Source organism: Poromitra crassiceps (genome assembly GCF_964638095.1).
Source record: "Poromitra crassiceps genome assembly, chromosome: 14".
Taxonomy (NCBI): Eukaryota; Metazoa; Chordata; class Actinopteri; order Beryciformes; family Melamphaidae; genus Poromitra; species Poromitra crassiceps.
Genome location: NC_139633.1, coordinates 36986934 through 37008249, shown reverse-complemented (window position 1 = coordinate 37008249; position 21316 = coordinate 36986934). Strand labels below are relative to the sequence as shown.

The 21316-nt window shown below is 46.0% G+C and overlaps 1 protein-coding gene across 1 annotated transcript in view; it reads left to right on the top strand.

Annotated features, from left to right (window-relative positions):
* Positions 1 to 14852, top strand: part of LOC310789176 (NLR family CARD domain-containing protein 3-like) — a gene marked incomplete at its 3' end in the record, with an annotated part of 64215 nt that extends 49363 nt beyond the window's left edge. The window contains 1 exon segment of the mRNA XM_083650764.1: positions 14655 to 14852. Within this exon segment, the coding sequence (XP_083506890.1) occupies positions 14655 to 14852 (198 nt within the window).
* Positions 14853 to 21316: the final 6464 nt, after the last annotated feature.

The window sequence follows — 21316 nt, the reverse complement described above, 5'->3', positions numbered from 1 at the left end:
CCAGAAACTACCAAGTGGTGCACTCCGCATCTCTGGAGTTCCGGTTTTGGAGCGCACCGCAGTACAGAGAGACGACGATTGACATGCAGCATCACTGGTGACAAACAATTCATTCGTGAAAAGTAATAAATATACATTTAATTGCCCAGATATGTCTCTTGTCTTTTTATTTTGACTGAAATGTTTTGTGTAAATGAGTCGCTATGTATGATTAACTCTACCGTAACTGCTGTCATCTGAATGATGCATCATCAGAGCCTGAGGGGGAGAGAGAGCTGCAGTGATACACGGACAACTTCTCAGTAATAATCACTTTAGCCTTCGTGTCATTATATTATGTTGCTGTCTTGCTTTTTGGTGTTTCAAGAGTAAATATCTCCACTCCACAGACATGTTGAGTTACAGCAGCCAGCCTGCTGTAAGCTAGTGCGCTGCAGACTGTGGACACGTCCGCCTCCGCAATCACATCGTTTACATCAGACGGGCTACTGTCAGCAACGCAACATAAGCACAAATAATTCAATTGAGCTCTCTGTCCATTTTGTTGTGTTGAAGCTAAGCACTAAATGAGTGAGTACAGTAGTGGGGTGTCTCTCTCCTTTGAGAGAGACTGCATTTCACTCAGTAGGCTCCTCCCCTAAAGTGAGAGTTTATCAAGCAAAATGACGAGTTCATTTGCTTTTAACATCACACGTCCTGCGATGTGACTATTGCACATGCGCACATCGCCATGACGATGTGTAAACAATATATCGTGCAGCCCTACAGGAAACTACGAGCCTAACTGTCTGATGTGTTTTCTAAAAAAAAAACATTTATTTTCCAAAAGTCATCAAAGTTATTCAAGTTTGTGCAGATCATCCTGCTGAACCCAAATTGACGTTCCCATAAACTTTTGATAACCACAGACCTTGTTTTATCCATATAAGTGAAATCCCCATTCTAAAAGCCCATTCACTTTTCCCCTGATGAACAGGGCCGGATTAACACAGTGTGATGGCCCAGGGTGACCCAGACTTGAAATTTGCTTGGTTTGTTTTGCTAGAAGTTGGCACGATAGTTGGTCGCTTGTGTTCTCCCCCGTGTTGGGTGTGGTTTCTGAATGATGACGCGTTCCACAGTGTCTCTATACCGACACATAAACAGTGCAAATGACTATGACAATAAATAGCAGAGATGTTGTTTAAAGTAGAGCCTCAACACACATCCCACACATTGAAGACACAATGTAGACGACCTCTAAAACACCTTGACACTATAGACATGAGCCACGTTCCATATGGTTACACAGAAACGGATACTGTCTCAAATCTGAATGCAAGTCACATCCCAGACACATTTAAACACATCGGTCCCTATTCTCCCACAGGCCATCGGCGCTAAAACGGGCCTTAAACGCAAAAAAACGTGCCTTGCGCCTGTTTCGGGAAAATAGCAATAGGCTTTAGGCTGCCAAATGCGCTTTAGGCCGAATGGGCGTGGCGGAGTCCCTGAATGCGCCAAAGTGGGCGTGTCGGCGCTAAATACCGGCGTACTCGTATCTTCCAGCCATCTTCCGACCTGGCCTACTTTTAGCGCTTTGCGCTTTTGAAAAGCAGGCCTAAAGCAGGATTCTGTGCACCGGGGACAGGAAAGTGAATGGAGAATACAATATATAGAAAAAAATACTTTAGAATACAATAGAATATAAGATTGCAACCCTTCTCAGGCTTTGGGTGAAGCTGTAATGCAGTTTCATAAATTTAGTTTAGGCTATCATAATAATCCCCATTTATGTGTAATATAGCTCTACGTTTTATTACCCCCCCCCCCCCCCGAAATTAGCTAGGCTACTAATATTACTAATATTCCTAATTAATATGTATTATTATTTCATTCAGATAATTGACATTATAGGCATGTACCGTAAAATACCAATTAGAAGCCGACTTCCAAATTGCCGCGGGTCCCATATATAAGCGGGGTCTGGATACATATTTTGTACATAAAAGCAGGTCCCAATTTGACGCCCGGTTAGTTTTTTCAATGTTTTCTTTTTACCTTTGCGACATCCTGTTGAATGCATCTCCCAAACACAACGAAGAAGAAAAATCGGATGAAGAATACGAACAACGAGGAAACGGGAACAACGAGGAAAAAAAACACATGCACGAAACTTGCTGATCAAAATTCGTTTTCCCTCAACATCTGATGATTCTGAAAATTGTGTAGGCATTTCCTGAAGATTTTTATACACTAAAACCGACATCTCTGGTGTAATAATTATTTTGAGAAATGTGCCTATGGTATATTTCCCTGCCAGCGGGCATAGAAGTCCGCTTCTAATTGGTATTTCACCGCTCTTTCACATGTGCGCTACTGAAGAGGGTGCTCCGTGAGTGATGAACAGCGGAGGAGGCAGCGCATGCAACAAATAATCTGCTCACATGATGATCATGTTCTCTCACCTTCAGCGGAGAAAGTTTAGTGGTAAATACCGGTAGGTCACAGTTCAGCTCAAATTTTATTTGATTTCATGTACAGGCCAGAACTGGCATGCAATGTGCTCTGCTGCGCTGAGAGGGAGGCGCGGCTCTCCCCATAGACAAGCAATCGTGTGGGGTGCTGACTGTAGCCAACTCATTAAAATAAATGGTTTAAATAAACAATTTCATACTATTTACAATCTTTGCTGAGCAATATTTTTGTACAAAAATAATTAAAGCAGGTCCCAAACTGCCGCAGGTCCCATATTGACGCGGGGTCTGGCTACATATTTTGTCAATTAACGCCGGGCTAATAATTGGTATTTTACGGTATTTACATGCTTGCAGTATTTTAACTGCAGTTAGATTGCTTTGAGAAGCATAATAATATGGAATAATAGCCTATATATGGAGATAGACAGACCGGATGAAGGGAGGGGGGGGCGGCGGAGCCCTTGGCTTTGTCTGGTTTTACCGGATTTGTCCAGGAATTGGAGCTTAAAAGGCAAGCGTGTGTCTCTTCCCTGCAATTCTCCAATGAGCGGACAATGCATAATTTTACGCTTAAAAGGCGTGGTTATAATGGTTGAGGCTGAGTTTAGCGCCGATACCAAGATATCAAGTGCGCCTTTCCACGCCCACTGCTTTGCGCTGCGGCTGGCGCTCGGCCTAGAAACTGCGCCGCTGCAACGATAGAGCCCATCATGTTCAATAATATCACTATTTGAAAGAAGCATGGCAGGTGGAACTTTGTATTGATCTATCTGACATGATATGGGAAAAGACTTTGTCTGTGGTACAACTATGCTCAGGTAATAGTAGACACCAGCTCATTCAATTTAAAGTCGTTCATCGCCTTCACTATTCTAAGCATAAGTTGCACAAGTTCTTCCCCTCTGTCTCACCACTGTGTGACAGGTGTCAGGTGTCAGAGGGCACTGTGTCTCATGCCTTCTGGTTCTGCCCTTCACTGACGGGATTCTGGGCCAAAATATTTGACTGGTACTCTAAAGGCCTACATAAATAACCCTTCAGCCGGAGGCAGAACTCGCCATCTTCGGCTGCTCGGAGAACTCTCTGGGCTTCCCCACAGCTGTGCAACAGTCTCTGACACTGGGGACAACTGTTGCCAAAACACTTATCCTGAAAGAGTGGAAGTCCCCCTCTCCACCTCCTTTCCAACTGTGGTTGATGGACATGATCTCGGTCATAAGGATGGAGAGGTTCAGATCCCTGAGAAACAACTCACTTTATACGTTTCTAACTATTTGGGACCCGTTTCTGGCCTACCTGGACGAGGTTGGAGGTGGTGGGTAACTTGCCCAGGTGAGTGGGACCCGTTTCTGGCCTACCTGGACGAGGTTGGAGGTGGTGGGTAACTTGCCCAGGTGAATGGGACCCCACACACAACATTCCTTACAAGCACATAAGCACCCTATATAGACGCTGTCACCACATTATTGTCGATATGTTTTTTTGTTTTGTTTTCTTCTTTTCTTTCCTTTCCTGTGTCTGAGCTTGTTCGTTTGTTTTGTTTGTATTTTGTAAAAATTTAAATTGGAAAAAATAAAATACTAACAAAAATAATAATAATATCACTTTTCCATCAGAAATGTGCAAAGGCCTCTATGAGGACTGAATGCCAAACCAGGGACTTGGACTTGAGACTTATACTTAGGTCACACACACAGAGACTTGAGACTTGACTTGTTCTCAAAGACTTGAGACTTGTTAACACATTCACTGCCAGCGGTTTTTTTTTTACTGTAGGTAGGTTCTGCCAGAGGGTTTTTTTGAGGATTCTGGCTCATCTTTCAAGACCCGAGGATTCTTTTCTGCTAAGATTTTGTGAACACACAATATCTCAAAACAACTAATAGAATGTGTGCTTTCTCTGTCTAAAAGAGTTAGTTTGTAGAGTTAGTAGTTATGTAAGCATTAGCAGTTGAATACAGCATGGTTTCAGCGTCAGAAAAATTATTCAGAGATAAACGGCTTTTTGTGAAATTCGATAGAACAGTCACTTTAACCATTCATTTTTGGCGTCAGACATCCAAACAATAGTTTTGAACAGTAATTTCCTCCATAACAGCAGGAAACACCCCTCTGCTTCCAACTCCTCCCTCCGTGGGCGTTCTCCTCTGCTCTCCTTGGCTCTGCGGCGGGTCTGTGACAAACGAGTTGCTGCTTTGCTGCTGCTGCCTGGCAGTCTGCATGGGGTTTGCTGGATGGGTTTCGCTGGTTTCTTGGCGGTCCGGTTGAGAGCTCTGATGAAGCTCTTGCGATTCTGGGCTTATTTATGGTGCGTGTTTCAAAGTGTGCATCCAATCTATTCTTGGAACCCCCCACCGTTGCCACCGCTGTGCATCAGCGCGAAAGTGAAAGCGTTTTCGCCATCCATTTTACTGTATGAGAACGGCTTCCTCGCGCTTTTCCCTCTAGTTTTGGCTCGCCTCTCCTACTGTGGAGAGACATGTCGCCACTCAGTGGGTCGGTAAAATAGATTATACACATTCAATACCTCCAATTCTGGTATAGGAGACGTAAAAGGGTTAGATCAACGTCCCACCGCCAAAAAAAAAAAATCGATTTTTTTTGACGTATTAACACATTCACTGCCAACAACGTATGAACACGTTTTCAGAATCCAGCTGTTCCCTGCCAACAACGTGTTTACACGTTTTTGGCATCGATTTTTTTTTTTTGACGGTGGGTTGTGCATCTAACCCTTTTACATCTCTTATATAATTATTGGAGCCACCGAACGTTTACAACCCATTCCACCGACCCACTAAGTGGCAACAGTGCTCTCCTGGCTAGAGAAAGGAAAGCATTTTTTTAACTTGTCACGCCATTCTCAGCCCAGCCATTCTCCTTTTCGCGCTGATTGCTGGCGATGCGGGATTGCAAATTTACATAATAGATTCAGCCGATCTACTATGATCGGGTGATAGATTACAGGTGGAGGAACACACTTTGAAACACGCAGCATAAATATGACCAGAATCGCAAAAGCTTCTCTCAACCAAAACTCCAAACGAGCGAGTCCATCCCGACTTCCTCAAACAGCGGCCGTGCAGACATGCAGGCACAGGAGAGCAGCAAAGCACTGACTGGTGACAAGCTTGTCCGCCCACGGAGGGAGGAGTTGAAGCAACTCGAGAGGGAGGGAGAGAGAGAGAGAGAGAGAGAGAGAGAGAGAGAGAGGGAGGGAGAGCGAGAGGGAGGGAGAGAGAGAGAGAGAGCGAGAGGGGGAGGGAGAGAGAGAGAGAGAGAGCCAAAAATGAATGGTTAAAGTGACTGTTCCATCCAATTTCACAAAAAGCCGTTTATCTCTGAATATTCTTTCTGACGCTAAAACCATGCTGTATTCAACTGCTAATGCTTACATAACTACTAACTCTACAAACTAACTCTTTTAGACAGAGAAAGTACACATTCTATTAGTACTTTTGAGATATTGTATGTTCACAAACTCCAAGCTGAAACGAATCCTCGGCTCTTGTAAAATGAGCCATAATCCTCAAAAAACGGCTTGGCAGAAGCTACCTACAGCAAAAAAAAACGACTGGCAGTCAATGTGTTAACACGTTCACTGCCAACGACGTGTTAACACGTTTTCAGAATCCAGCTGTTGACTGCCAACGACGTGTTAACACGTTTTCAGAGTCGATTTTTTTTTTTTGACGGTGGGATGTGCATCTAACCCTTTTACATCTCTTATATAAGTATTGGACGTGTACAACGTGTACAACCCATTCCACCGACCCACTAAGTGGCGACAAGGAAGGAGGAAGGCAAGCAAAAAGCAGTGTGACGAAGCCATTCTCATGAAAATGGATTGGCGGAGGCGCTTTCGTTTTCGCGCTGATTGCTGGCGGTGCGGGATTGCAAACTTGCATGGTGGATTGCGGATGGAGCACACTTTGAGGCACGCAGCATAAATATGACCAGAATCGCAAAAGCTCCATCAGAGCTCTCAACCAAAACTCCAAGAAGCGAGCGAGTCCAACCAGACTTCCTCAAAGAGCGGCCGCGCAGACAGGCTCACAGCCGCACAGCAGCAGCAAAGCAGTGAGACTGGTGACAAGCTTGTGGTGCAGCAGGCCATTTTGCCTTGCAAAATAGCACCAAATTGGAAACAGCCATAAAAGGCTTTTAGAATAGGATTTTCAACCCATTCTTTTTTGTTTCTTTTTCGCTCTAATTTAGAGTAATTTAATTTCTATTCAGAAATTTATTTGAGAGGTCGAGAGTATGAGAAAGTGCATTTGCACAGGTAGGAAAGTGCTTGTGACATGGCGCTGCAGCCAAGAAGAACGCCCACGGAGGGAGGAGTTGGAAGCAGAGGGGAGTTTCCTGCTGTTATGGAGGAAATTACTGTTCAAAACTATTGTTTAGGTCTTACTGATGCCAAAAATGAATGGTTAAAGTGACTGTTCTATCGAATTTCACAAAAAGCCGTTTATCTCTGAATATTTTTTCTGACGCTGAAACCATGCTGTATTCAACTGCTAATGCTTACATAACTACTAACTCTACAAACTAACTCTTTTAGACAGAGAAAGCACACATTCTATTAGTTATTTTTAGATGATTGGTGTTCACGAAGTCCTAACAGAAAAGAATCCTCGGCTCTTGTAAAATGAGCCTAGAATCCTCAAAAAAAAAACTGGCAGAACCTTCCTACAGCATTGAAAAAAGGCTGGCAGTCAATGTGTTAATACGTCAGTGGCAGTGAACCGTTGGATTTTTTTTGACGGATTAATACGTCATTGGCAGTGAACGTGTTAACAAGCTTTTTTTTTTTTTTTTTTTTGGTGCATTAAAAGTATGAAGGACAAGCTGCTGAATGTCATTCCCTCCTCCCTCATTATCATGCGTAACCTTAAACATCTAGTGCGCACAGCCTCAGATGACATGCGTCCTGTACAGATTTGATATATTCTACAAATGATTTGAAGAATTTAGACACCGCACTGTCAGAGACAGAGGAACAAAAGTGGGCCCAGCAGATTAACACATTGAGTGCCAGCCCTTTTTTCAATGCTGTGGGTAGCTTGTGCCAGGCCGTTTTTTGAGGATTCTGGCTCATTTTAGAAGAGCCGAGGATTCTTTTCTGCTTCGAGTTTGTGAACACGAAGTTCACAAAAGTACTAATAGAATGTGTGCTTTCTCTGTCTAAAAGAGTTAGTTTGCAGAGTTAGTAGTTATGTAGATATTAGCCGTTGAGTACAGCATGGTTTCAGCTGTCTGAGAGTGAAAGTTGAGATAATCGCAGTTTTGTGAAATTCAATCAAACAGGCAGAACAGTCACTTTAACCATTTCTTTTTGGCATCAGTGAGAGATCAGACATCCAAACAATGTTCCGAACGCCCTCTCCTTCAACTCCTCCCTCCGTGGGCGTGTCTAGTGGCTTTCAGCCTGCGTTTGTCAGAAGCGAGTGCTCGCTGCAGCCTCGCTCCCTGGCAGGCAGCGAGTATGAGCAGCCTCCCTCCCTGCCGACCCTGGCAGCGAGTGTATGAGAATGAGGCTCGTTCGTTTCTGGGTTTTCGGAATGCGTGCGATTCTGGCCTTTCTGCGGGCGTTTCAAAGTGTGTTTTACCTATAATATATTATGCAAATTTGCAATCCCCCGTGTGCTGCTGCTGGCGCGGGCCGAAAGCGGCGAGTCTGGTGACTGATGACTGTAAAATCGGCAAGCCATTTCCTTGTGAATGGAGGAAGCACCCGCCTGAGGCTGCTGTTTTTTGCTCGGATTCCTCTCTGTCGGGAGGGCACTGTCCCCACTTAGCTGGTCGGTAAAATAGATTATACACATTCTCTTCCTCCAATTCTGCTATAGGAGGCGTAAAAGGGGTTGATCGATGTCCCACCGTCAAAAAAAAAAAATGTTTATGTAAGCCGAGATATCTCGTCTATGGCACTCAACGCTTGGATTATGTAAGCCGAGATATCTCGTCTATGGCACTCAACGTGTTAATAGACCAGAGGGCAACAAGTTGAGCACATATTGTCAATTCAAGAATGTTATTGAAACCCAGCCATATGTACAAAAGATCCTATCTAGACAGTACAGAAGCGCTTTAGCCAAATTTAGATGTGGAGTAGCTCCTTTAGCCATAGAAACTGGTAGATATACAAATACCAGCTGATAGTCGTTTCTGTACTCTTTGTAACAATGGTTCTATTGAATCAGAAGTCCATGCACTTATTCATTGTGAACTTTATGTGGACATTCGTTCAGAACTGTTTAGCTCTCAAACTACGTTGAACATTTTAATGATCTAGATCAGTGATCCTCACTATTTCTTTGATGAGAGCCGCACTGGCAGGACACAGTCAATAGGAGAGCCACCTTAATCGCAAAACACCAAAAGCCACCCCAACCAAGCACATCTGCCTACCATTTTTTTGTGTTTTATTGTTTTACACACACACACACACACACACACACACACACACACACACACACACACACACACACACACACGTCACACATATACCAGTTTCCCCTAGAAAATCTTTCAGGCCTGGAGGGATTTCGAAACGTACCCCGACCGCAACGGTGGCGGCCCTTGCTGGTGACGCTAAACTTTTAGCTAACCTGTTCACATCTATGTTCGCAATGGCATCCCAAGTATCATCATACTATTATGGGATGCGATGCGAACAGTTGTATTATGGGATGTGCGTTTCCCAGGCAACGACACACGTTGACACGTTTTGGAACAGCGCTGCACGCTGGCACAATACTCCTAATATAAAAGCAAAATGCTTATTGTTTTGAATGATTTGGCACCTTCTATTACTGTCAACACCAGTGTTGTTGTATTGTAATAATATGCCATAAAGGTTTATTGAAATTTTGGGGAGAGCAGGGGGGGGGGCTCTTAGAGCCGCCAACTAAAGCTTCAAGAGCCGCCAGCGTCTCGCGAGCCGCGCAATGAGGAACTAGGATCTAGATGATATAAACAAGTTGTGTGTAATTGTAGCTGGTAAACACTGTCTCAATGAATGTGCCAAAGCTGCCATCTCATCCTGAACAGGAGACAGTCTTTTCTGTGTGTTTAAAACATGTGCTTTCTCTTTTCCCTCTTCTTTTTGTTATCCTTCTGTGTATGATGATGACTGTGTGTGTGTGTGTGTGTGTGTGTGTGTGTGTGTGTGTGTGTGTGTGTGCGTGTGCGTGTGCGTGTGCGTGTGCGTGTGCGTGTGCGTGTGCGTGTGCGTGTGTGTGTAGCTGTGTGTGTGTGACTCCGGTCCACATCCGGACCCAGACGCCGTCCTATCTGGACCGAGCCCTCTAACCTACAAATCATTGAATAGTTACATTTTCACAGAGCGTTTCTATTTTATCCGGCACAGGCTTTTCTAGCCTTTACGGTACTGGTTTATCTGCCAGGAAGCTCACAGACCAATGCATGTGCTGTAAATCATCACACGTGATTACATTACATTACATTACATTACATTACATTACGTCATTTGGCAGACGCTTTTATCCAAAGCGACTTACAATAACACATTTTTGTCAGCAATAGAGCAATCAACTACTGTATGTAACACAGTCTATGACAACTACAACATCAACTACAACTAAATGGGGTAACATTGATTGATTGAATCCTCCTTATAGTGTATATCAGTGATCCTCAAAGTCCGGACTCCGGACGTGATGCTACTCAGCCAATCAACAAGCGAATCGATTCTGCCTGTTGCTTGCCTAGGCTGTGCTGCTGCTGCTGCTGCTGTGAGAGAGTGACACACGGACGGAGGAGAGCCGAGACTCGGAGAAATGCCAAAGATAGAAGTAATTTCACATGGCGTGCTCAAAAGAAACGAGTAGACCGTGAAAACAAAGCTTTAGTTTTAATCCAGAGCACGCAGACTCATGTTCATTCATTGTTCTCACGAGCAGTTCAAAACCACTATGTCTCATGTGAAGTGTGATGCGATCCTGACCAGCTGTCTATGGAAGCACCACACATGAGCAAACACACACTCAAATCCAGACTGAGGGCACACACACATTCACTGCCCAACAGCATGTGAACGATCGATAGATAGAAAGACAGACAGACAGACAGACAGGCAGACAGACAGGCAGACAGACAGGCAGACAGACAGACAGACAGACAGACAGACAGACAGACAGGCAGACCAGAACCACCCGCCACAAGACCAGCTTCTTCCCAACCGCCATCAGCCTCACCAACAAGGCCCGGAAACCCCTTCCGCCAAGGACCTCACCAACAACCCCCCCCCCCCCACACACACACACACACACACACACACACACACACACACACACACAAACTCACTACCTCCTCCTAAACTCAACTGAACCCCCCCCCCCATAAAACTGGAACTCGTATCTAATTTAATGCCTGTTTAACTGGGACTGTAAATTCATGTAAATTCCCTGCACATTGAATGCCTATTTAACTTAGCCTGTACATTTCATGTACATTCAATGTAAACTCTTATTTAACTCCGACTGTAAATTCATGTAAATCCACTGCCTATTTAACGTCTATTTAACTCAGTCTGTAAATCTCATGTAAATTCAACGTAAATTCATATTTATTATCCACAGAACACTTCACCACTCATGTACATATTGTATATTTACTCGATTTGATTGCACTTGCAACGTTGTGATTGTCTTTAGTTATCTTCCTACTTCTTATCTCTGTATATTGATGTGACCGCTACGCTGCATACAGACACTAAGACAAATTCCTCATATGTAACTTGCATACTGTGGCAATAAAAGTGATTCTGATTCTGATTCTGATAGTATTTTCTCCTTTTCTCACTCACTTTCATGTCACACCTTCTCTCCCTTTAGGTCGTGTTACACTACAACAGACAGCAACACAGGCAGAAACATAACAGATGTATATTTGTTTTATGTTTTATATTTTGTGTAACCTAACAGCTGTATTCTATAGTCTGTATTCTGTACCCTGTTTTTATATTTGCCTTATAACATCTAGGGACAAACATTGCAAACTAGCTTAGGCTATAAATGTCAGGATATATAACAAAGACTGTTTCCTGTGAATGCTCTATGTTTATGTATCTGTCCCTATAGAAATAAACTTTTCAATCAATCAATCAAACACTGAGCTTATTATTATATTTTATTATCTTATTATTATAAACCAAACATCAAAAATAACATCTCCACCCTCTTTGCTTTGCTCATAACCCTTAAATATCGCAGTATAAAACATATAAAACACATTGTAATTTTTTTTTTATTAAGACTGCGATTCCAATACAAAACAGCAGAGGGTGCTGCCCCCCCTTCCCGCGGCCCTGCCAGCTATAGTGCTGAATGCAGCATGCAACAACACAGACCAACACAAGCCTGCAAACTGCGCAGCCACTTCAAAGAATGACAGCAGCCTGCAGCCAGCATCACATTTCTGCTCAGAAATAATGATAAATAACCATGCCAAGAACTTATTGTAGCGTTCCAGGTAATCCAGGTATTACCTGTAATGTGATGTGCAATAGAAGTGTCTAGATTGCACCTAGGAACTAATGTGTGTGGGTGTGTTCCTAGGGGGAAGGGGGTATATAGGACCAGCGGCCGTGGGCCGGATGTCAGTCTAGCTATGGAGCGAGCTGAGACCGGTTGTTGTGTGTGGAGCTAGCTGTGTGAGCTAGCTGCTAGGAGCTGAATGAGCCTGTCAATAAAGAACCTGTACCAACTACAACTCTCCGTTCCTTGGCGTATTAGCGATACGCTACATTGGTGTCAGCAAGTGAAGCGGTAGCGCCTCTGATTCGGTCGAGAGGGGAGAGAGTGACGAGGAACGGCGGAGAAAAGTTGGAGATCAAAGGCTCGAGCGACCTAGCGGTAGCAAGCTAGCTGCGTGTGCTAGCTGCTACGGGCGCCACGTGTGATGGTGCACGGTGAAGAATGGCCATTGGCGAACGGGAGAAAAGAGGAGCTGACGACGGGGATCAGCTCGGTGCTGGCGGGCATGGAAGACCGCTTGATGCAGGAGATCAGACGGCTGTTGGAGGCGACGCCAGCCTGGGCAGAGGGGCTTATGGAGCTGCTACGAGAGGTCGCGCAGCACGGAGAGAGGCGGACGGAGGAGCCGCAAAGACTGTGTTGGACCTGTGGAGAGCCGGGCCACGTGGCGAGGTGGTGCCGAGGCGGTCCCGGGAGACGGTCCGGGTATGCGGAGCAAAGGTACTGGGGACAGCAGGGAGCCTGCTGGGCATGCGGTGGATCGGGACACATAGCCAGAGAGTGTCAAGAAGCTGTCGGGGACTGGAGAACAGCGGGAGAGGAGAGACGTGCAGGCGGCGGACAGGTGAGACTTTGTTGGACGTGCAGTTCGCCTCAGCATTTAGCCAGAGACTGCACTAAGAGTGTGAACGCTGGAAGAGACACACAGCCGGGGGAGCAGCCGGAGCAACAGGCAGAGGAGCAGCGGAGTAGCGGAGCAGTGAACAGCCCGAGGGAAGCGGGAGACATCACCTGCAATGCTGTGGCAGTCGGGGAAGCGACACTCGAGCCTGCGGGTGAGCCTGGGGGGTTACCGCCGGGGGAACCGGCCCAGCCTAACCGCTACACACCCCCCACGGTTGCACTGCAAAGAGCCGAGGTGGAGATCGACGCCGGTGGTGTTTGCCCTGCTGCCCTCAACACGCCGCCCCCTGGGGGAGCGGGACGGGAGGACGAGCGAGTGCAAGACCTGGAGGATGAGAACGTGACTATGGAGGATGTCGATCTGGAGGAGTGGATACGCAGACAGGCGGAGGACGCTAGCGTTGGACCGGTGCGCAGGTGGGTGGCGGCCGGATGCCGGCCTCGCCTGGAGGAGATGTGCATGTGTTCAAGTACCACGAAGAGACTGTGGGAGTTGTTTCCGGACCTGAGGGTGAGGGAGTTGGGGATTCTGGGGTTGGATGGGCGCGGGAAGAGTGGCAGCGTCGCGGTGGTGCCCAGCTGCCTGCGGGGATTGGCGCTACGGGGGGCGCACAGGGGCCGCAGGGGTCAGGGGCATCGAGGGCCTGAAGAGACACTCAGCCGCCTTTGTCGAGTTTTCTACTGGGTACAGATGAAGGGAGACGTAGAGGACTACTGCCTTAGCTGTGTCGACTGTAAGTGCTTCAGGTGGGACAGAAGCTGTAGAAGGGGGGATGGAAATTGTGGTTTAAATGAATGTGTAAAGAAGAAAAGAGAAATAAGGTAAATGTTGGGGTCAAATGTTGAACTGAAATGATATGTGGGTTGAATTGAAAATGAGTGTAAAGAAAAGAGGGAAAACGTAAACGGGGTATTGAGTCGAATGCAAATGTGTGAAAAAAAGAAAAGGGCTATTGGAATGGGAAAAGAGGAAGGAATGAAAAGAAATGCAAATGGTGGTGGTGGAACGAAAATTAAGAAGTGTGCTGAAAAATAAGAGACTAGGTGGGGAAATTGATGTGGCAATGGAAAATGTTGTGGGGTGTTGTGTTTTGGTACAGGGGGATATGTGTGGGTTGTGGGTGTCAACGTGGGCGTTGAACTATTGTTGGGCAGGGAGTATGTAGCGTTCCAGGTAATCCAGGTATTACCTGTAATGTGATGTGCAATAGAAGTGTCTAGATTGCACCTAGGAACTAATGTGTGTGGGTGTGTTCCTAGGGGGAAGGGGGTATATAGGACCAGCGGCCGTGGGCCGGATGTCAGTCTAGCTATGGAGCGAGCTGAGACCGGTTGTTGTGTGTGGAGCTAGCTGTGTGAGCTAGCTGCTAGGAGCTGAATGAGCCTGTCAATAAAGAACCTGTACCAACTACAACTCTCCGTTCCTTGGCGTATTAGCGATACGCTACATTATTGTCAATAAATATCAACCTTACCTTTAGAAGATCTTCTTTCTTGACTTTGTGATTGCGAAATTGTTAATTAAATCCTCAAAGTCTATTCCCATGACTAGTTGGGAGTCAATAGCCATCAGGGAGAGCGCAGACAGTCGTTTCTGATTCATAGTCGTCCTGAGTTCATTCTTCACTCTTTTGAGTTGATAAGATCTCTCCCCCGGCTGCTCCTGCTGCTTGTCTAGCCTTCCATGATCCCCTTCGCCTGCCAGACCCGCCTTGTTGCCCTCCTCCTCCTCCTCCTCCTCGGCCTCGCTCACGCTGTTGTTGCCCCGCCGGTCGCTCTCCTCCTCCAGGTGCGTCTGCCGGGGCCGCGATGCAACTTCCCCCCGCTTGCTGCTGCCTCCTCCTCGCTGTTAGCTCCAGTCTCACTCCCCGAGTCCGACTCCGACAAGTGCCTGGCCTGTCGGCTGCTGCCCTCGGCCTCTCGTGCCTGCTGGTTCCCGCTTGCTGTGACCTCCGGTGTCGGTGTCGCTCTCGTTCGCGCCTGCTAGCAGGAATTTCTGACTTCCGGTCAGGACTTTTCAGAATAAAAGCTGTCATTAAAAATCGATAAAATACACAAATTGAAGTGATGTCACACAGATTGAATAAATACCCATGCAAACTGCACTCTAAATCAAATACATGTGTGGTGGGTGGCGCCAACGAGAAAAGGGGAGGTGCCCGAATTACTTCATATAGGGTTACCTGTAGGAGGAGGAACACTAGAGCACAGCTGATTCAGGTCAGATGATTGAGGCAGGTGCACACCTCAGTCCATGCTGGCATGCAGGGAAGGCTACAGAGCAGGAACAAAGAGATCATCTGCTTCCCTGCTGGGTTGAAGGTGGCTGGTAGTCGATAGGACAGTTACCATCGACGTACCAGAGCATCAGCGGGTCCAGTCGCTGCTCTTGCCGTGATATATTTTGTTTGTTATTTTGGGGTTTATTCTCTGTCTAGTTCGCCCTGGCAAGTGTGCTGGTAGCGGGCAAAGAAGAATGGGCTTTGCCCTCAGGGCGGACTAGTTTTCTTTTTTTTCTGTTTTATTTGTTTGCTTATTTAATCCGCTTCTTCCCCACCATTGCCACTTCACCTGGTAATCCCATCAGGGCAGGCTTAAAGTGTGCCGTGCTTATAAATGGTTGCAGTGAATTGAATCACGTGTGTAAACTTTGTTTCACCCAGAGTGCCAGAGTTCTTTACCCTACGGGTGTGTGCAGTGAACAAACTGATTTATCCTACAGTGTGTAGCCTACGGGTGTGTGCAGTGAACAAACTGATTTATCCTACAGTGTGTAGCCTACTGGTGTGCAGTGAACATAACCCCTGCCCTGTTAACAATAACTGAGAGGTTCTATGGAAAGAGGTCAATGTGGGCCTACTGGGATTGTCAAGCTGAACTTTTGTAATAAAATAATTTGCTGTTTAAAAGTACATCCTTGATTGTCATTCTTATGCTAGGGACCTATATGGTGGGTGTAACATTTTGGCGTTGTCGACAGGCCTAGCTAAGTAAACAGTTATCTTCCTTTGGGGGGGGGAGCGGATGACAGTTTCTTTGTTTTGTGTTTGCTTTTTTGTTTTTTTGATTACGTGAAACGGCAAGAGCAGCGGTGGGCCAGGACCACGTGGCGAGCCAGGACCCCGTGGCGGAGAGGACCCAGGGCCAGGATCTGGTTGTCTTCTCAGCATTCATAGGCCATGGAGCCAGCAGTGATGGCGCAGCGCATACAGGAATTGGAGCAGCAGCTGCAGACATTAAATGCAACATCTCAACCTGGACCTTCTAGCAGCACCATGGACAATGTGGAGCCAGCTGCTGCAGAGATGGAGGGGGGAACACGGGTGGTTTACATTCAGCAGAGTGAAAAGGTACCCAAGTTCTCTGGTAATCTGGACAAAGCAGACTCTCCTACCTTGGAAGAATGGATTGAACTGATCGAAAACCATATCCAGTTGAAATCAAGTGAGAAAGAAAAAGTAAATTGTGTGTATAACCATTTAGAAGGGGCTGCCCGTGTAGAGGTAAAATATCTGCCTAAACAGGAGAGAGAGACTGTTGTTGGTATATTTCAAATTTTGAGAGAAGTATATGGATGTTCACACTCTCTAATCTCCCTTCAGCGCAGGTTTTTTAACCGTAAACAACGTGAGGGGGAGTCATTGTTGGACTATTCCCATGCCCTTATGTGTCTAATGGACCAGATTGTTGAATCGGACGAGCAAGCTAAGCCTAAATCCCAAAGAGACCTCCGTGACCAGTTTTGTGAGGGTGTCAGGGACCATGGTCTCAGTATAAGACTGCGAGATAAAGTTAGTTTAAACCCCCAGTGGACAATTCGGGATGTACGTAGGGAGGCTGTTCAGTGGACAACACAGTGTGAAGGACAGTCATTTAAGCAGAAGGATAACCACTCACTTTTTTCTAATGAAGTCCAGGCACAAGCATCTTGTGAGTCAATTGTTGACAATAAATCAAGTTATTCTGAACTGAAAGCCCTTATCGAAGCTCAACAGAGGCAATTAGATTTGCTAATGAAAGCACTGCAACCCTCAAAACAGGAGTATGGGGCTCAACCTCCACCTAAATTTAGAAGAACTCCTGATGGAAAGCCAATATGTTTTCGGTGTGATCGGAGGGGCCACATAGCACGTTATTGCACAGCAACTTTCCCTAAAACAACTCAGCCTGAAAAAGGAACAGTCCAATAGTGCTGCACGATTAATCGAATCGCAACCGCAATCGCGATGTCAGCACGTGCGATTGCATAACCGCAAAAGTGTGCGATTATTTTATTTTTTTCACGTCTTTTTGAGTGTGTGTGTGTGTGTGTGAGAGCCTCCTTTAAACTAACGTTACACGCGACGCAGCAAACACACGTTTCTCAGCCATCACACTGGGCATCAATACTAGCGGGAGACTTCTCCCATGCACTCCCGCAAATAAGTAATGTTATGTGCAGCAAGGTACATATTATCTACAGAGAGGGCGAGAGAGAACATCCATGATCGCTAACAGCAAGCTATGCTAATAACTAGCTAGCCGTTCGTTCAGAAACGCATGTAAACAGCCGTGTGATCAGTGAGAACGTCAGTAAAATAAGGAGAGAGCTGCAGGTGCTTATGCAGAACTAGTGCGCGATTAAGTACACAGTGGGGATGACCCGCTGTGATGAAGAATATAACGAGATTAACAAGGTTGATAGCAAAACACTGTCGCAGCTGCCAGCACTGGCAGCATCACCTCCAGGCTAGCTAACTAGCCTGTCACATGATGCCTTCATGGTCCCTCGTTAAAAGTCTGCAGATGCACGTTGTCACCTCTCTCTCTCAAGAAGCGTCACGTGAGTGTGGCGTTTAAGGCCATCTGTCGCTACAAAATAAATAAACGGGGTGTATCATTCATTAGTATTGCTGGACAGACATGTAACTAACTTTGCAACTTTGCTGAGCCATCTTCTATGTGCTGTAACACACAACACAGTGCAGTTTCTATTTGACTGGTGTTTCTTTTTTACATGTTTGGGACAGGCAAATGTCTCAAAATGTTTTATTTTTTTGTAAAGATAATTTAATTTCAAATTGTTTTATTTTTTTAGTTTTAATATATTTTAAATTGTAACATATTTCATGTATTTTAGTCTGTGATATGTGAAACCGTGGTATTTTTGTCCAAGGTTATCATACCGTCAAAAACTCATGCCGGCACATCCCTAGATACCTAGTGGCAGTGGTGGCCCAACGGTTAGAGAAGCGAGCTTCAATCCCCGGGACCGGCAGGATAAATCTGGGTGGGGAAAGTGAAAAGGCAGCGCTTGCCCCTCCCTCATTACCACCACTGAGGTGCCCTTGAGCAAGGCCTTAACCCCAACTGCTCCAGTGGAGCTGATCAGTGGCCAGCAGATCAGACTGTGGTTGTACTGGTCAGCTTCCAGGTATGAATGTGTGTGTGAATGTGAACAGGGCACTCCTGAAAAAGAGAGCATTGCTCTCAGTGAGACTCCCCCTGTATAAATAAAGGTAAAAAAAAAAAAAAACTCTTGTTTATTATATCGCAATCACAATCGCAATATTGTCCACCCTAATCGCTAATTGCACCTTTTCCCCAAATCGTGCAGCACTACAGTCCAAGTGGAAAGACAAGAGCCTGCTAGTGAGCAAAGTCAAACACATCTAGAGACAAAGCCTCATTCAGAACTAAACCCAGCTGTTATGTCTGCACTGGTGAGCGAGTGTCCAGTAGTAGAAGTTAAAATGGGGGAAATTGTGGTTCCGTCATTGTTGGATACTGGGTCCATGGTCACAACTATCACTGAAACTTTTTTTAAAGAACAGTTTGGCCACCTCACAGATGCTCAGTTACGTGATTGTGCATGGTTAGATCTTAGGGCAGGAAATGGTCTAGAGCTGCCGTATCTGGGCTATTTGGAGTTGGACATCACTATATTGGGAAAATGTGTCACACGCAGGGGGGTCCTGGTGGTCAGAGATGCAGATGACCCTCAAATGCAGTATAAAAAAATGCGAACCCCTGGTGTACTTGGAATGAATGTGATAAAGGGTTTTTACTATGAGTTGTTTGTGAAGTGTGGCCCCAGCCTGTTTGATGATCCTAGGGTGATGGAGGCCCCAGAATGGAGGCGAGCCCTCAGACATTGCCAAGTGGAAGAGACGATAGCCAACTCCCCTGAGCCCTTCAAAGTAAGAGTGAGAGGTAAGAGCCCATTTTGTGTAGCTGCAGGTACATTAATCATGGTCCCTGTAACATGTCCTAAGGTTCCTTCACAGCAGCGTATGGAGTTTCTAGTGGAGCCATTACAGCCAGAAGAGGGTGTACTTCCAGAGGGGCTGCTAGTTTCACCTGCCTTAGTGACATCTGAATCAGGGATAGTATATGTACCAGTTACTAATGTAGGCTATTCTGATGTTTGGCTGATTCCACGTAGGGTCATTGCTACAGTGAGCATGGCAAATATAGTATCAGAACAAAGTCCCCATGTTGAGTTTTGTAGGGATGTTAGTAGCAACGAGTGTACAGCATCAGTGTTCCTTCCGGGAGCTGAGACTAGAGGGGGGGGGGACTGGGATATGCCTCCTTTTGAGGGACTGGAGGGATCTGAGCAACAACAAGCGGCAGCTTTGCTTAGTAAATATAACTCCCTGTTTGCAAAGGATGAAGCTGATTTAGGTTGCACTAATCTGATTCAGCATGAGATCCCCCTGCTAGATGATACTCCTGTCCGTCTGCCATACCGTCGCATCATCCCTTCTCAGTATGACATGGTGAGAGCCCATATAAAACAACTGTTGGACAGCCAAATAATCAGAGAAAGTAGTAGTCCATACGCATCACCCATCGTAATGGTGCAGAAGAAAGATGGGGGAAACAGATTGTGTGTAGACTATCGTCGCCTGAATGCTAAAACCAGGAAAGATGCGTTCCCTTTGCCACGGATTGAAGAGTCATTGGATGGACTTGTAGGAGCTAAATGGTTTTCTACTTTGGATTTAGCCAGTGGCTACAACCATGTTGAGGTTGTTGAAAAGGACAGAGCAAAGACAGCGTTCTGTACTCCATTTGGATTATTCAAGTTTAATAGAATGCCATTTGGATTGTGCAATGCCCCTAGCACTTTTCAACGCCTTATGGAGCGCATGTTTGGAGACTGCCGTTATCAATCTGTTTTACTGTACCTGGATGACGTGATTGTGTTCTCTTCCTCTATCCAGCAGCATTTGGAGAGGTTGGAGGAAGTTTTCTCTCGGTTACAGAAGCAGGGGCTCAAGGTAAAATTTTCAAAATGCAACTTCTTTCAGAAACAAGTGAAATATATTGGCCATGTAGTATCGGCTGAGGGAGTTGCAACAGACCCCGACAAGGTCGCTATTGTAAAAGATTGGAAGACCCCCACTAATCTGGCTGAGCTCAAATCTTTTCTGGGGTTTGCCAGTTATTACAGGCGCTTCATAGCTGGGTTTGCAAAGTTGGCTGCTCCCTTGAACAATGCGGCAGCGCAACTGTCCCCAGGTATAAAAAAGGGTAAGACCCCCAGGAAGCCACTGGCCCCAGTCTGGACAGCAGAGTGCGAAGAGATGTTTGGCCAACTAAAGAAAGCACTGATCTCTGCACCAGTGTTGGCCTATGCAGACTTTCATAAGCCATTTGTGTTAGAGATTGATGCTAGCCATGCAGGTTTGGGGGCAGTCCTTTGTCAGGAACATGGAGGGAAGCGCAGGCCTGTTGCTTATGCTAGTAGGGCACTCAAACCTACAGAAAAGAACATGCAGAACTATAGCTCTATGAAGTTAGAATTCCTTGCTCTTAAGTGGGCAGTGTCCGAGAAATTCAGAGGATACTTGTTAGGGGGTTCTTGCACTGTGTATACAGACAACAACCCACTCACCCACCTAGGTACAGCAAAACTTGGCGCAGTAGAGCAACGATGGGCAGGCGAGCTGGCTCCTTTCAACCTTACCTTAAAATATCGTCCGGGGGCTCGGAATGGGAATGCAGATGCCTTGTCTCGCCAGTACAGGGAGGCCAGTGCAGCTGAGGCCTCAGAGGAGGAGAATGTTTGTGAGGGAGTGCCCTTTGTTGTTCAATCTGACATTTCTGTCCTCCCAGGTTGTTCCAAAGAGAGCCTAGCCATGTTGCAAGCACAAGACCCAGTTATTGGACCGCTTTTGGCCTGTTGGGGAAAAGCCAGGCCACCTGATTCAAAGGAGAGGGAGAGATTTGGTCGTGGTACCAAGGAGCTTGCACGACAATGGGGACGCCTAAGGGAGGAAGGGAAAGTGCTGTACCGTCAGTTCAACTCTCCTGATGGTGGTAAGGAGATTTACCAGCTTGTACTGCCACAGTGTTTACATAAAGATGTCCTCACTCAGCTGCATGATCATCATGGGCATCAGGGGGTGGAACGTACTTTGCAACTAGTGCGTTCCCGGTGCTACTGGCCCAACATGTATAAAG